Source organism: Heterodontus francisci, chromosome 30 (genome assembly GCF_036365525.1).
Source record: "Heterodontus francisci isolate sHetFra1 chromosome 30, sHetFra1.hap1, whole genome shotgun sequence".
Taxonomy (NCBI): Eukaryota; Metazoa; Chordata; class Chondrichthyes; order Heterodontiformes; family Heterodontidae; genus Heterodontus; species Heterodontus francisci.
Window position 1 is genome coordinate 3,397,190 of NC_090400.1, and position 17,146 is coordinate 3,414,335.

The 17,146-nt window shown below is 44.3% G+C and overlaps 1 protein-coding gene across 8 annotated transcripts in view; it reads left to right on the plus strand.

Moving 5' to 3' along the window:
• The window catches only part of LOC137346547 (protein CASP-like), a 734,295-nt gene that overhangs the window by 317,612 nt on the left and 399,537 nt on the right, over positions 1-17,146 (plus strand). For all 8 annotated transcript variants that reach the window (XM_068010023.1, XM_068010028.1, XM_068010027.1 and 5 more), the window contains one exon: positions 5,890-5,968. In XM_068010023.1, coding sequence (XP_067866124.1) covers positions 5,890-5,968 — 79 coding nt within the window. The remainder of the gene's footprint in view (positions 1-5,889; positions 5,969-17,146) is intronic.

Here is a 17,146-nt window from a genome sequence, read left to right on the forward strand (position 1 = left end):
AGCAGCCCATTGAACACCTAGTTTGTGGTAATCAATGCCTAGAGGGCAAAAAAGTCCACATCTATGGTCTCATCAGTCAGTTGCTGTGCCACTGGCCAAAGTCTGACTAGAATGCTGCACATTTTTGGATATGAAAGAATTGGAAGGAATTAAGAATTATACAGCGAAATTCTGCTGGGGACTGATTTGAATGATAAGGATATTACTCCTCATATGGTTAAAGAGCCTTGGTCAGAGCCAGGAAAAAGTTGTTGAGCTGAACCAGACTAAAGTAGTAGCATTGCTCAGTCTAGACAGTACCCGAGGCAGTGACCTGGTCCCGGGGTGAGGAACTCCTGCTGCCACAGTGAGCATACAGAGGTCAGAGATCTCCCAGTACAATATCTGATAAAGCACTCATTGAGGGAAACCAGCAGAGAATTAGCAGCCTCAGCAGACTGCCCTACATTAAAGGATGTGTGGGTTGAAAGTGCAAGAACCTGCAGGATGGTAATGTTCATGCATACTAGCTTTTGGTCTGAAATTACAACTAAGAGCCAGTGAGGGACAGAAAGTGTAAAGATGGTGATACCATAGACATAACAGATATACTGAAGGTATAACATGATACCCCTCTTGCAGGACATCAGGGTAAAAAGTACAAAGGAAATATTGCAAAATTTCCGCTGCCTTTATTTCTAGGAACAGAGCTGCAGTTTGCAGGACATATGTCACTCTTCATATTTTCATTCCTTCTCCTCCTGCCATCCCCCATAAAAACTAAAATCCCATCAGTAATATTAACAGTACTATTCTGCAGAAACACTCAGCTGAACAGCCAATACTATAGTTACCTACCCTGCTCCATATCACCATTTCTAAACTCCCTGCTTTTCTACTTATTTCACCTTTTCTCAAGTATTGCTTCCGTTCCTTAGCTTTCTCCTCAGTGCTCTTTTGAACTCCCATCCACTTCAGACCCTAGTTCTTCTTCCACCTCCCCAACCTCTTGTTCTGCTCTCCATTTCTCTGTTTCCCTTGTTTGTCTTGATAACTCAAGTCTCTCTCCCTGATATGCCCTTAGTTTTTCTCCTCCTTGACATTCATCATAAAGCAGAGTGCCCAAAACTGGTTTTAATGTTTTAACTGTGGCTTAACCAAGAGCTGTAGAGGTTTAGCAGTCTCTCAGCCGCTTATTTTTTTTTTTAAGAAGCAAATTTCAGTTGAGCTGTATGGGAAATGTTAATATAATTTTCAGTGGGGAAAATGTGAAATCTAAAGTAAGCTTTTAGCTGCATTATGATGGAAAACCATATTAATAATGTTCACATGAACGTGTGACAAGTCTTGCAGATATTTTCAATCTCAGTGCCTCTTCTGAGTAGAGGTGATATGCTTACAGGAGAAAATCTCTGCAGTTTTGTTATTTATAGGAGACTAGATTTTTAGTCAAGATATTTGTGGTTTAGTTTCATAGAATACACAGGACTTGGACTTTCCTTCCCATTGAATGTCTGAATTCTGAAATTTTACTCTCATGTCTTAAGGCAGAATTCCTGCAATTAATAATTTTCAAGTTAAACATTGCCTTTTATGACTTAATGATAAAATATTTGCTTATCTGGAAAGAATATGCTTGGATTTACTTTGAGACCTTTTCATTGTGTATGTGAGCTGAGATATTTTCTTCTGAGACCAGGGAGTTATTCAGTACTGTGATTGCGTCAAACAGAGTCTTTTGTTCATTTGTGCTGGCCCACGCAGAGCAGTTTAGAATATTTTGTTGACTCCATTAAAGGATTGAGTGGGCGCTGTTTCAATTAGTGTCAGTTTTGCTGGTTGCTTTCAAACTTGCTCAGTGCAGGTTCTCAAAAAGTTTTTACAGTCTCAGGGCTGACATTTCTAGATGAAGCCTCTCTTATTAAGCTCTATAAATAAACTCAAATTATCACTTTTTAGGGAAGCTTCACAGATAGTTGGGTTCTTTATGGAAAGTTGATGTTTTTTTTGTTACAGTGATTGACTGGCATTGGTGGGCTAGTGATACACACTTCTATCATCAGCTTTTCTGATCAGTATTGACATTCTGGATTACAATGTTTCAGTCGCTATTTGTGCAAAGGAGTTCAATATTGTTGATTTCCTAAATATCCCTAAACTGTGGTAATCGTTATGTCCCTGTCCAGTTTTTTTTTTACCTTCCTGGAGGTGTAGGCTCTTGTTGTGAAATACATTGATGTGTACCAGTGACCCTGTAATCCCTTGCTGAAGTGGCTGTTACTCGTTTGAGCCTGGATAACGTGTGTGGGATCCTCACAGCTGACCCCAATCTTCTGCTGACCAACCCCCCCCCCCCCCCCCCCCCCCCCCACTGTTGCATATTCTCCTCTAATGTGGATATACCTGGATAGCAAGCAGGACTGGAAACGCTGGCCATATTTATTTCTCGTGTCTATAGCTCTGTGATACTGTTTCCATTTGTAACTTTACCAGTGTACATAACATTCTAGATATGATCAGCACAGCACTTTGAGGCTCAATGTGGCACTATGTTTGCTCTCTAAGCCATCAGGGAGATACAGATTCCATTTTTAAAAAGTTTTTTAAAAGCCCTTTCCTATCCTGACTGGCGTGAAACAGGGCTGTGTTCTCGCACCCACACTTTTTGGGATTTTCTTCTCCCTGCTGCTTTCACATGCGTTCAAGTCCTCTGAAGAAGGAATTTTCCTCCACACAAGATCAGGGGGCAGGTTGTTCAACCTTGCCCATCTAAGAGCGAAGTCCAAAGTACGGAAAGTCCTCATCAGGGAACTCCTCTTTGCTGACGATGCTGCATTAACATCTCACACTGAAGAGTGCCTGCAGAGTCTCATCGACAGGTTTGCGGCTGCCTGCAATGAATTTGGCCTAACCATCAGCCTCAAGAAAACGAACATCATGGGGAAAGACGTCAGAAATGCTCCATCCATCAATATTGGCGACCACGCTCTGGAAGTGGTTCAAGAGTTCACCTACCTAGGATCAACTATCACCAGTAACCTGTCTCTAGATGCAGAAATCAACAAGCGCTTGGGAAAGGCTTCCACTGCTATGTCCAGACTGGCCAAGAGAGTGTGGGAAAATGGCGCACTGATACGGAACACAAAAGTCCGAGTGTATCAGGCCTGTGTCCTCAGTACCTTGCTCTATGGCAGCGAGACCTGGACAACGTATGTCAGCCAAGAGCGACGTCTCAATTCATTCCATCTTCGCTGCCTCCGGAGAATACTTGGCATCAGGTGGCAGGACCGTATCTCCAACACAGAAGTCCTCGAGGCGGCCAATATCCCCAGCTTATACACACTACTGAGTCAGCGGCGCTTGAGATGGCTTGGCCATGTGAGCCGCATGGAAGATGGCAGGATCCCCAAAGACACATTGTACAGCGAGCTCGCCACTGGTATCAGACCCACCGGCCGTCCATGTCTCCGCTTTAAAGACGTCTGCAAACGTGACATGAAATCCTGTGACATTGATCACAAGTCGTGGGAGTCAGTTGCCAGCGTTCACCAGAGCTGGCAGGCAGCCAAAAAGACAGGACTAAAGTGTGGCGAGTCGAAGAGACTTAGTAGTTGGCAGGAAAAAAGACAGAGGCGCAAGGGGAGAGCCAACTGTGTAACAGCCCCGACAAACAAATTTCTCTGCAGCACCTGTGGAAGAGCCTGTCACTCTAGAATTGGCCTTTATAGCCACTCCAGGCGCTGCTCCACAAACCACTGACCACCTCCAGGCGCTTATCCATTGTCTCTCGAGATAAGGAGGCCAAAGAAGAAGACATATTCTCCCAAGGCAGTCATTTTCTTGTCAGTTAGGCATGCAGCTATTTTATTTTTACAGTCGTGGCTGATTATTTTCTTGGGATTAACACACCACTGAAGTTAACTTTATTAGAAAAAGAGCAACAGTTAGACCTGATGAAAATTTAATTCCTGCTGTTGACTGTGAAGCTACCATTGACCCATTATATGGAAAAAGTACAAAGAAAAGTTCCTACCACTCTGTACTGCTAAACTGTTTGTTGACTAAGCATGTGGTAACTCTGAATCATGGAGCAATCTTAAGTGAAGGGGATTCTGAGGAAGTACTTAGGGAGGCAAAAAGAGAGGATTTAATTTTATTTATTCACGGGATATGCCATCGCTGGCAAGGTAAGTATTTATTGCCCTTAAGAATGTGGTGGCGAGCTGTCTTCTTGAACCATTGCAATCTGCGTGGTGAATATTTTGGTAGAACTAAGTGGCTTGCTAGGCCATTTCAGAGGGGAGTTAAGAGTCAACCACATTGCTATGTCTCTGGAGTCACACACAGGCCAGACCGGGTAAGGACGACAGATTTTCTTCCCTGACAGACGTGAGTGAACTAGATGGGTTTTTGCAACAATTTGGGCGCTATATAGTCACCATTGCTGATACTAGCCTTTTTTTAATTTCCAGATTTACTTAATTAACTGAATGTAAATTCCCAGCTGCTGTGTTGGGATTTGAACTCCTGTCTCCAGGTTATTAGCCAGGCCTGTGGATCACTGGTCCAGTAACATAACTACTGTGCTACTGTTCCTGTTTGGTAGAAACTTGCTTGGTAAATTCTTCATGTTTCTTGGTAGAGAGCAAGAAATGGGTGTCTGAGTGGCTGTGATATGAAAATTATAAAGAGTGGGAACTTTTTGGTCTTCCATTTACATCATGCTTCCTTTGGGTCAGGTTTGTGATGTAATCATTCAAAACGCCCGTAGTTGTAATTGGAAGAGCAAATGAATCAATAGTGAAAGGACATTGCTAGGTGAGGCGTTTCTTGACAGGCGGTGAGTTTGCTTGACGGGTGGGGCTTTCTCTTGATGCCCTGAAGTGTTGCTGACATGAAGTGTTAAACATGAATCATAGCAGTGTGGAGATTGAGGTCTCAGAGTGGGACATCATGATGTGCGGATCCTAGAGATGACTTTGAGCCTCCGATATTGTGGGTTAGATGATGTTTTGGCAAGTTTGAGAAAACAGTGTAGACATATTGTGGGAAGAGAGAGAAAATATATTTTAAAAGACTAATGAAATTTTCTTCCGGAAGTGATTATACTTGGTGGGCTGGGGTGGTTAGTGACTATAACAGCTGTTTAATGCTTTGTGGCTGTGTAACAGTTTTTGAAAGGTGACCAGATGATGAAATCACAATATGAGTGCCAATTATTTTCTCATTCCTTAATGTTTCTGAAACCCACTTATGGCCAGTGTTATTTTTACGTGTGTAATGTGATTTTATTTTTAGTTTTGGCCATTTGCTACTAAACTGGGGGAATTGTGAAAATAACAACATGTGTCAAAAAGCTCTGGATGCTGGATATGGAGCAACAGTGGGTAAATAGAGTTCAGGTACAACGCAGCCACGATTAATTGAATGGTGGAACAAGCTTGAACGGCCTACCCCTCTTCCTTTTTCTACAGCAATAAACCTGTCCCAATCATAAATAAAAACAAAATGCTGGAAACACTCAGCAGGTCAGGCAGCATCTGTGGAGGGAGTTATTGTTTCAGGTTGAAGACCTTCCATCAGAACTGGGGACACGCTAGTGATGAACAGTTTTTAAGCAAGTACAGAGCCATAGAAAAGGGGGAAGGGCAATACTTGAAGGGAAAGGTCTGTGATAGTGTGGAAGGCAAGAGTGATTAAATAATACACTATGTTGTGGCTTTGGCGAGCAGAACTCGGGTGTAAGTAGTTGTCAATGCTCAAAGGCAACATTCGATTTGAATGCACACGGTTATCATTTTACCCTTAAGCTTTGAAGTTCAGAAGTTTTGTAATTAAACTAAAATGTAGTCAATATCAATGGTTTTAAGGTGATTTTCTTTTAATGAGAATTTTTGTTGTTTGTTTCAGATCGATGCCCTAAGTAAAAGAAGCAAAGAAGCAGAGGCAGCCTTTTTAAATGTTTACAAAAGATTAATTGATGTTCCAGGTATGTTTCCAGAACATAGTGATTGATGATCTAGGCCAGTGCATTTCCTGCCACTTCTCTGATTTTAGAAATGGTTTGTTTACGCCCTTTTCTGTCCTGGGGATTTGATTTCAAAACTAGCTCAGGCATAAGTTTTGGCAATCTTAAACCATATTCCAGTGGACAGTCAGTATAATGATAAATACTGATTCACTGTAAGTAACTGCAGTCACAGAGAGGCCATGGTGATTGGGAATATTGAAGATGAAATGGCAAAGGCATGTGCCTGGCTATCTATTGTAACCACTATGTTCCACAGTTGTACTGGAAATTTTTGGTGCTGCCATTGAGTGCATGGTGGAAGAGAGATGCCTTTTACCCTGATTTCAACTTGAATATTGGTGTATTTTTTACTGCAGTTTAGACGAAGTGCTAACAGGATTATAATTACTCATAGAGCACTTAATAAAAATTTAGTGGTTCTATAATTAGTTTTAAACCTAGCATTAAAGCATGTTGTGTATAAAATATATCAGGGACAATGTGTACTTTGAAATTTATAAAGAACATTCGGAGCTCCCCAAAATATGTACATATAGATAATGGCATGTGTTGCAGGTGGTAAGTCGTGGGGGTGGCTTCCACTTTTAACCTCCCAACTGACGGCAGGCATGTTTTGTTAAAAATGGTGTGTTAGTCCCTGAGTGTTTTAGGTCAAATAAACAGACAATTGACAGGTTTTCTCGTAGGTTTAAAAAAAGGAAGATAATTATTTTAAACAGTTCCCAAAATGCAGGCTTCACCCACTTATGCATTCACGCACACGTGCAAACACAAGAATATATAGAAATAAAAGGGTAGGATGCAATTAAAGTCTAAGGTGATATAAGAGTTTGTGGTTTATAGAATGCTGTTGCGTCTTCTCGGGAGGAAAGTTTTTTAAAGGTGCAGGCCTGGATGTTTGGAGTCTTGCACTTGCTGAGGAGTTCTAGTAGTTAAAACTCAGCCCAAAGTTGATGGTGTGTATTTGGTTTACCTTCACAGTTGGAGGTCAATGTCACTTTGTCAGTTCCGAAGAAGGGTCACTGACCCGAAACGTTAACTCTTCTCTTTTCGCAGATGCTGCCAGACCTGCTGAGTGGTTCCAGCATTTCTTGTTTTTATTTCAGATTTCCAGCATCCGCAGTATTTTGCTTTTATCACTTTGTAATTTTTCTACTGTATTGGTTGTTCAGCACAGTTCTTCTGCTTGGCTGGATCTCTCTCTCAGCCCCTGGCTAGAATCTGGCTTTCTGTGGTCGTGGCTTGATCTCTCCCACTTTCTCCAGAGGGCTACCAAAAATCCATAATAATTGAGTTTCTGTTAGGTGACACCTGGCCCCCTCCCCTGGTGTGACCACACAGTGCACCAGGATATGGAAACCATGGCTGTCGCTGCCTGAGTGGGGACCATTTTGTTATAATGGTGCTACTTTACACCTATTCATTATGGTTTGGGCTGTGAGTCAGCCTGTCTCCAGAACCTTTTGTTAGTTCATTCATATGGATAGGAGTCATCAATATGGTGATGGTGCTCCTTTCAATTTCAGTGGGTTCTCACCAGAACTATTTCAGATGAGGTTAACGAGTTTCATCCTCAATAGAGGTGTGTATTTCCAGTACAGGAGGGGGTCACGTGACCGCTACTCCATTTTGTCTGTCGTACAAGTGTCCATGTTCTTGTGGTTCAGTTTAACAGTTAACTTTTTATTTTCATAATTCCTCCAGTTTATTGTTTATTTCATCCCGGCTCCTTCTGAGCATGACACTTGTTAAAAACAAATAGATCTCTTGAAATTTTCCCCATTTTTTCACGCAGAAACACAGGTTTTTCTGCCACTACATGTGTATAATTTTGTTCAATATAACATAGGGTCATTAGTTTAGTTACAGTAGGGTCACTACAATTTTCCTCCCATCTTATTCTACATTACTTTTAAAAGTTTCTATCTATATAATCATCACTGCCTCTCTTCCAAACTATATTGACAAGAACCTAAGATCATCGAATGTTATATTGTGCACAGTGTTTATATCCAGTCCGGATCCACTGATTCAAATTTCTCTATTCCTTGTTTTCCAGAGCACCTTTTCCATCCAGTCTTGATTGGTCAGCAGGGGAACCACTCAGTAAATCATAGCTGCAGTGGTTAGGGGGTTCTCATCACAATAACTCACGTTGCAAGCTTCTAACATGGCTTGAAATATGGGCATAACTGTATTAGTGCCAAAGTCTGTAATGTAAAATATTGTTTCAGGGGCAGCTTGTGTTGGCTGTGATTGAGCTACATTGCAGCTGTGTGACTCCCTGGAAACATTTCTCATTTTCCTTTTAAAATTAAATAAATGCCAAGTTATGGATGTATTTCTCATGGTTCTGACTAGCCATGTATTTTAAATAACAATGTTATGGTGGCTAGGGTTGTGGATGTCCCTATTCACAGTACTAATTGCTGTATGAATAAGTGTGCTTAGAATTCCAGCTGATCCTCCTTAATGAGACACCTGAGTTAATTATGTAATTGTCTAATAACGTTAGCCTTGAAACCACACCCCCAACAGACAGGAATACATCTGAAAATGTGATGCCATCGGTTGAGCTGCCTATAGATAGGCACAGCAAGGAGCTATTCATCTTGCAGTGTGCCAGTGATGCAGTTAGCCACATTACAGTGTCTTCAAGCAGCAGTAAAGGTCTTCCAGATGTTTACATGTAGTCTGCAATTGTAATGGCTTTTGAGAAGAACAGAATCTGCTGGCAATTTCAACTTCCACAAAGAACTCTTGGCAATTTGTTGAGCTTTCTTTTGCCAATATGAAATATTTTTAGAGAACAAAGTAGCATTTGCAAACATACAACATAAATACATATAAATGTATGATAATATAAAATAATACTATAACTCTATTCTGGATAACTTGCTGCATATAGCATGCCTTTACTAGAATGTCTAGGAAGTAATCAAATAGTGCATTATGCAAGGGATAAAAGTGTATTCAGTTCTACATGGCTAATACTCAAAAACTAGCAGTACTCAGGAAAAATTTAGGATGTCCAGCCCTTTAAGAGAGCTTTGTACCCATGCCCTATGGATACCATTTCTCTTATTTTTCGTTCTCATTCTCTTTCCCTTTTCTATGTTCTACTCTTCACCTTTCTCTGTTCCTCTCTTTCCCTTTTCTCTGATCCCCTCTTTCCCCTTTCTTAGTTACCTTATTCCCCTTTATTTCCCATTCTTCCTTTCACTATTCTCTTCATTTGCCCTTTTGATTGCTCCACCCTTGCCTCTTATCTCCTCTTTCCCTATTTCTGTTTCTCTATTTTCTCTCTTTCATTCTCCTCTCTTACTTTCCTCTTTTTTCTCATTCTGATTTTCCCTTTCTCTTTTCTCTCTTCTCATTTACTCTATTTTCTCTCTTCTGTCTTCTCCCACTTTTTTCCATTTTCTCACTTCCCCCTTTTCCTCATTCTTTTACCAATTTTCCTTTGTTTCTTTGGTTGTATTTCACACAGCTTGTTTTGTTTTTGCTTTCCTCCATTTAGACTTCCTTACCAGAGGTGCCAATATCTGTCGAGCAGTAAATGAAGTAGTTCCCAGATTTTCAGCTGTTACTGTTTAGATTTAGTTGTAACTAGCAGGTGTGATTTGACAGAGCTGCTTTGGTTCCTCCCCATCATGTGATATTTGCTCGCAGTTTGTGCAGGAGAGCAAATAGCGAAAAAAAAACTGAAGTTGTAGTCACACCATTCTTGAAATTAAAATCTCTATATTTTAACATTCCCACATTGATCTGGACTTAAAGGAAGAGCATCCTGTGTTTTCTATTTATGCCAATTCTGCTTCAGCACAACAAAGTTGAAATCAGTTCAAGTAAAAAAAAAAGTTGTGTGTATATGTATGTTTTAAAAGTTCTTATATTTATTTTAGTGAATGTCCTATGATATTCCTCAAAGTGATTAGAGGAGATGGTGTTAGAGATTTATAATGCTGTGTAGTGTACTCCATTATTATGTCTTTGATTTACAGAAACTTAAGTCAAATTGTGTCTGAAATAAAAGCAAATGTTGGAAATAGAGGCCTGCTTTAGGTTGGGAAAAAGAATCCGACCGAACCACAGCGGACCCGGCCCGACCCGACCCGACCCGACCCGAGTCCCTCCGATTTTGCCTCGAACCCGACCCGACCCAAACCCGCCACTACTCGACCCAACCCGAGCCCAACCCGACCATCCCTTTACTTACCTTCTTGACACTGAACCTGCAAGAAGCTGCAGCGCATGTGTGATGATGTCACGGTGATGTCACTCACTCACTGCGCAGACTCAGTTTTGTCCTGGACTCCCAGCTCCGGTAAGTTTAAAAATTTTTTTTAATACTTACCAGCAGAGCCCGACGTGTCTGGCCCGACGGAACCTGATACATGTCGGGTCGGGTAGCAGGCCTCTAGTTGGAAATACTCAGCAGGTCAGGCGGCACGCACCTGAGGAGAAAGAAACAGAGGGGAGAAGTTTATACTGTCCCCTGCAGCGGGTTTGGAGGAGGGGGGAGCATATAATTGGGTGGATGGTGGCGGGGGATCCCGCCACCTTCCCACCGAAATTAAGCCCAGGGAAGGAAGGCCTGTGAATGGCCTTCCCGACCCGCTGCCAATTGAGGCCGTTAAGTGGGCAATTAATGCCCAATTAAGGGACTCGTCCTGCTGCCGCCGCAATTAGCCCAGCAGCAGCTGGGCCAGTCGCTGTATGGGAAGCATGGCAAGAAAAACCATGCAGGTTGCTTGCTGGGAGGTAGGTGCCTGAATGAGGGACCTGGCATCAGGAAGGGGGAGGACCTCCTGAGAGCCACCTCACTCCTTGTGAGACCCCTCCCACTCTGACCTACCTGTGGCCTGGGTCCAGTGCTGCTCCGAGGCCTTGGGTGGGTACACCACCAGCAGCAGCCATCCCCTTCGTGGTGGTGCTGCTCTGTTAAAGAGTTGCCACCCTTTGATTGGCTGGCAGCTCTCAGAGGGTGGGACTTCCATTGCCACGGTCCTTAATTCTGTGGAAGGCCCACCACTGTCCAGTTAAACGCTTAATTGGCACTTGATTCAGCAGGCCTCCCACAGAAGGGGTGACGTGGATTTCTCGCCGGCGCTTTTGCCGGAGGTCCATGTCCCAACCAGAGTTAACGTTTCAGGTCAATAACCTTTCATCAGTTTTCTGATGACTCACCACAACTTTCTCAAGGGCAGTTGGGGATAGGCAACAAATGCCAACCTTCTCAGCAACGCCCATATCCCATGAAAGAATATTAAAAAAAAACATTCTTCTAACTCAAAAGCCACATCTCCTAACCCCCTCAAGTTTTACCAACACCTTTTGCACTTGGGAACATTTTCCCCATCTTCTTCCTCTGAATTCTTGGCTTTCAATAAATAGATAAGTCTCAGACTGGGATCCGTAGCCAAATGTTTCCAAATAGTGGGATTCCTTCTGGTACATGCCCACCTCAGAGCCCTCTAAACCCCAGTGCTGACACATCCTGGCTGACCTCAGTCCTCCGGTCTCCATCAACTCCCCTGCCTCAAGGCTGTCACAGCTTTGGAGCTTCTGTTCTAAGAACATAAGAAATAGGAGCAGGAGTAGGCCATTCGGCCCCTTGAGCCTGCTTCGCAATTCAATAAGATCATGGCTGATCAGATTGTGGCCTGAACTCCACTTTCCTGCCTGCCCCCCAGAACACTTAACTCCCTTGTCATTCAAATATCCGTCGAACTTAGCTTTGACTATATTCAATGACCCAGCCTCTACTGCTCGCTGGGGAAGAGAATTCCAAACACTAATGACCCTCTGAGAGTAGAAATTCCTCCTCATCTCCATCTTAATGGGAGACCCCTTAATTTGAAACTAGTTTTTGATTTCCATACGAGGGAAAACATCCTCTCAGCATCTACCCTGTTGAGCCCCCTCAGAAACTTATACGCATTCAATAAGATCACCTCTCAATCTTCTAAACTCCAATGAGTATAGGCTCAATCTGCTCAACCTTTCCTCATTAGATAACCCCTTCATCCCAGGAATCAGCCTAGTGAACCTTCTTTGAACTGCTTCCACCAATGCCCTGTACAGTTATTGCAAGACGTCTCTACTTCTTATACTCCATTCCCCTTGCAATAAAGGCCAACATTCCATTTGACTTCCTAATTACTTGCTGGACCTGCATGTTGACTTTTTGTGATTCATGCACAAGAACATCCAGGCTCCTCTGTACTGCAGCATTCTACAGTCTCTCTCCATTTAAATAATCTGCTTTTCTATTCTTCCTGCCAAAGTGGACAATCTCACATTATATTTCATCTGCCAAATTTTTGCCCACTCACTTTAGCGATCAATATCCCTTTGCAGACTGTGTCCTCCTCACGACTTGCTTTTCGACCTATCTTCGCATTGTCAGAAAACTTGGCTACCATACAGTCAGTCACTTCCTGCAAATCATTAATATAGATTGTAAATAGTTGAGGCCCCAGCACTCCAGGAGTTACAGTTTGCCATCCTGAAAATGACCCATTTATCCTGACTCTGTTTCCTGTCAGTCAGTCAGTCCTCTATCCATGCTAATATATCACCTCCAACACCATGAGCTCTTATCTTGTGTAATAACCCTTTATATGGCACCTTATTGAATGCCTTTTGGAAATGCAAATACACGACATCTACTGGTTCCCCTTTATCCACCCTGCTTGTTACATCCTCAAAGAACTCGAAAAAATTTGTTAAACAGGATTTCCCTTACGCAAAACAATGTTGACTCTGCCTGATTGTATTGTATTGTGATTTTCTAGATGTCTTACAACTACCTCCCTAATAATGGATTCTAGCATTTTCCCAATGACAGCGGGTACAAGCTTAGCCTGTCCAGCCTTTCCCCATAAGACAAACCGCCCATTCCAGGTATTAGTCCAGTAAACCTTCTCTGCACTGCTTCCAACGCATTTACATCTTTCCTTAAATAAGGAGACCAATATTGTACACAGTACTCCAGATGTGGTCTCACCAATGCCCTGTATAACTGAAGCACAACCTCCCTACTTTTGTATTGAATTCCCCTCGCAGTAAACAATAACATTCTATTAGCTTTCTGAAATACTTGCTGAACCTGCATACTAACCGTTTGCAACTCATGCACTAAGACACCCAGATTCCTCTGCTTCTCAGAGCTCTGCAATCTCTCACCATTTAGATAATCTTTTTTATTGTTGCTGCCAAAATGGACAATTTCAAATTTTCCCGCATTATACTCCATTTGCCATATCTTTGCTCACTCAGTTAACTGATCTCTATCCCTTTGTAGCCTCCTTATGTCCACTTCACAACTTAATTTCCTACCTATCTTTGTGTCATCAGCAAATTTAGCAACCATACCTTCGGTCCCTCCATCCAGGTCATTTATTTAAACAGTAAAACATTGAGGCCCCAGCACAAATCCCTGTGGCACAACGCTCATTACATCTTGCCAACCAAAAAATTATTCATTTATGGCTACTCTCTGTTTCCTTTTAGTTAACCAATCTTCTGCCCCTGACACCATGAGCTTTTATTTTCTGCAATAACCTTTGAAGTGGCACCTCATCAAATGCCTTCTGGAAATCTAAGTATAGTACATCCATCAGTTCCCCTTTATCCACAGCACATGTTATTTCTTCAAAAAACTCCAATAAATTAGTTAAACATGGTTTTCCTTTCACAAAACCATGTTGACTCTGCCTGACCAACCGATACATCTAAGTTCTAAAGTCCTGCCACATTCAGTTGTGAATGGAGGAGGTAGCTCCACAAATGTCCCCATCCTCAATGATGGGGGAGCCCAGCACATCAGTGCAAAAGATAAGGCTGAAGCATTTGCAACAATCTTCAGCAAAAAATGGCGAGTGGATGATCCATCTTGGCCTCCTCCTGATGTCCCCAGCATCACAGATACCAGTCTTCAGCCAATTCGATTCGCTCCACGTGATATCAAGACACGACTGAAGGCACTGGATACTGCAAAGGCTATGGGCCCTGCCAACATTCCGGCAATAGTACTGAAGACCTGTGTTCCAGAACTTGCTGCACCCCTAGCCAAACTGTTCCAGTACACCTACAACACTGCCGTCTACCCGGCAATGTGGAAAATTGCCCAGGTATGTCATATACATAAAAAGCAGGACAAATCCAACCCGGCCAATTACTGCCTGATCAGTCCACTCTCGATCATCAGTAAAGTGATGAAAGCTGTCGTTGACAGTGCTATCAAGTGGCACTTGCTTAACAGTAACCTGCTCAGTGATGCTCAATTTGGTTTCTGCTAGGGCCACTCAGCTCCTGATCTCATTACAGCCTTGATTCAAAAATGGACAAAAGAGCTGAACTCAAGAGGTGAGGTGAGAATGACTGCCCTTGACATCAAGGCAGCATTTGACCGAGTGTGGCATCAAAAATCCCTAGCAAAACTGGAGTCAATGGGAATCAGGTAAAGCACTCTGCTGGTTGGAGTCATACCTAGCGCAAAGGAATATGGTTGTGGTTGTTGGAGGTCAATCATCTGAGCTCCAGGACATCACTGCAGGAGTTCCTCAGGGTAGTGTACTAGGCCCAACCATCTTCAGCTGCTTCATCAACGACCTTCCTTCAATCATAAGGTCAGAAGTGGGGATGTTTTCCACTAGGAATCCTGCGGCAAATAACTCCCTCCTGACTCCCCAAAGCCTGTCCACCATCTGCAAGGCCGGAGTGTGGTGGAATACTCTCCACTTGCCTGGATGGGTGCAGCTCCAACAACACTCAAGAAGCTCGACACCATCCAGGACAAAGCAGCCCGCTTGATTGGCACTCCAAACACAAACATTCACTCCCTCCACCACTGACGCACAGTGGCAGCAGTGTGTTCCATCTACAAGATGCACTGCAACAAAGCACCAAGGCTCCTTAGACAGCAGCTTCAAACCTGCGACCTCTACCACCTGGAAGGACAAGGGCAGCAGATGTTTGGGAACACCAACACCTGCAAGTTCCCTTCCAAGCCACACACCATCCTGATTTGGAACTATATCACCGTTCCTTCACTGTCGCTGGGTCAAAATCCTGGAACTCCCTTCCTAACAGCACTGTTGGTGTACCTACCCCACATGGACTGCAGCGGTTCAAGAACGTGGCTCACCACCACCTTCTTGACAGCAATTAGTGATGGGCAATAAATGCTGCCCCAACCACTGATGCCCACATCCCATGAATACATGAAAATAAAATGACCTTGAATTTTTCCAGGAGCCCTGCTTTAACAACTTCAATAATAGCTTTTAACATTTTCCCTAAGACAGATGTTAAGCTAACTGGCCTGTAGTTTCCTGCATTCTGTCTCCCTCCCTTTTTGAATAAAGGAGTTACATTCGCTATTTTCTAATCTAATGGAATCTTCCCTAAACGTAGGGAAGTTTGGAAAATTAAAACTAACGCATCAGCTATCTCAGTCCCACTTTTCCGACCCGAGGATGAAGTCGATCAGAACCCGGGGACTGGTCAGCGCGCAAATCCAACAATTTTCTCAGTACAATTCCCATTATTTTCACAGTGTCTCTCTCTCTCTCTCTCTCCCTTAAGACCCTCTGAAATCCCCAGCTTATCCTGACAGTTCCTGTACCATCCCTAGTGTTCTCTGGTTCTGTGCACTCTGGTACCAAGCCCACTGCTTTCACTTGTTTTTCTCTCAATGTAGATGAAAATTGGGCAATTTCAATAATGAGCAGCCGATTCACTTTAGCAGTTTTATACCTGGTAGCAAGTTAAAAATTTCCCATAAGGATTTTAATGTGAAAAATGAAAATTTAAATGTTTAAATTTATACAGATTGCTTATTAAAGCTGCCATGTGTTTATTTAATGTCCCAGTGAATCAGGCAGTGAATCTATATATTTGTTACGACAGCAGGTACCTGCCTCCTAGTGCCCTGGGACTGGGGCCCCTGCCTCCCAGTGCCCTGGGACCGGGGCCCCTACCTCCCCCAGTGCCCTGGGACCGGGGCCCCTACCTCCCCCAGTGCCCTGGGACCGGGGCCCCTACCTCCCAGTGCCCTGGGACTGGGACTCCAGCCTCCCCCTGTCCCAGGACTGGAGCACCTCCTCCCATGGTGCAAGAGGTGGAGCTCCTCCTCCCAGGCTTCTGCGGGTTCCTACTCTCAGAGCTGGGAGGTTCCCTCCTTCCGGGGTCCCAGAGCTTGGGAGGGGCGGGCCTCCTCTCTGTCTCAGAGCTGGGAGGTTCCCTCCTTCCGGGGTCCCAGAGCTTGGGGGGGGTGAAGGGGCGGCGGGGGTGGTGGGTGGGTTCCCTCCTACAGGGTCCCAGAGCTGGGGTCCCAGAGCGGGGGTCCCCTCCTACAGGGTCCCAGAGCTCGGGTCCCCTCCTACAGGGTCTCAGAGCTGGGGGTCCCCTCCTACAGGGTCCCAGAGCTGGGGTCCCCTCCTACAGGGTCCCAGAGCTGGGGGTCCCCTCCTACAGGGTCCCAGAGCTGGGGGTCCCCTCCTACAGGGTCCCAGAGCTGGGGGTCCCCTCCTCCGGGGTCCCAGAGCTGGGGGTCCCCTCCTCCGGGGTCCCAGAGCTGGGGGTCCCCTCCTCTGGGGTCCCAGAGCTGGGGGTCCCCTCCTCTGGGGTCCCAGAGCTGGGGGTCCCCTCCTCCGGGGTCCCAGAGCTGGGGGTCCCCTCCTCCGGGGTCCCAGAGCTGGGGGTCCCCTCCTACAGGGTCCCAGAGCTGGGGGTCCCCTCCTACAGGGTCCCAGAGCTGGGGTCCCCTCTTACAGGGTCCCACAGCTGGGGTCCCCTCTTCCCAGTGCTACCAGAACTGCAGCCCTTCCTCATTGCTCCCTGTTATTTAGATTCTCCTCTCTGTATTCCCAGACCCCAGGACCTGCTTGGAAAATCAAACTTTCTATGTCTGTAGCGAACGCAAGTGGTCCATTCCCACTGGGACTGGATTAAAATGATCCCAATCCCTTATAGCCAGCAAAGGAGGGTGATTTTAACAATGACAGTATGATGTGCATTCCCAGATGTGAAACGCAAGCAACAAACCCATTCCATCATTCAGTCCCATTACTCTACTGGCTCCTTCTAACAAACAGTAAATTTGTAAATTGCCTTTTTCAGTTCGAA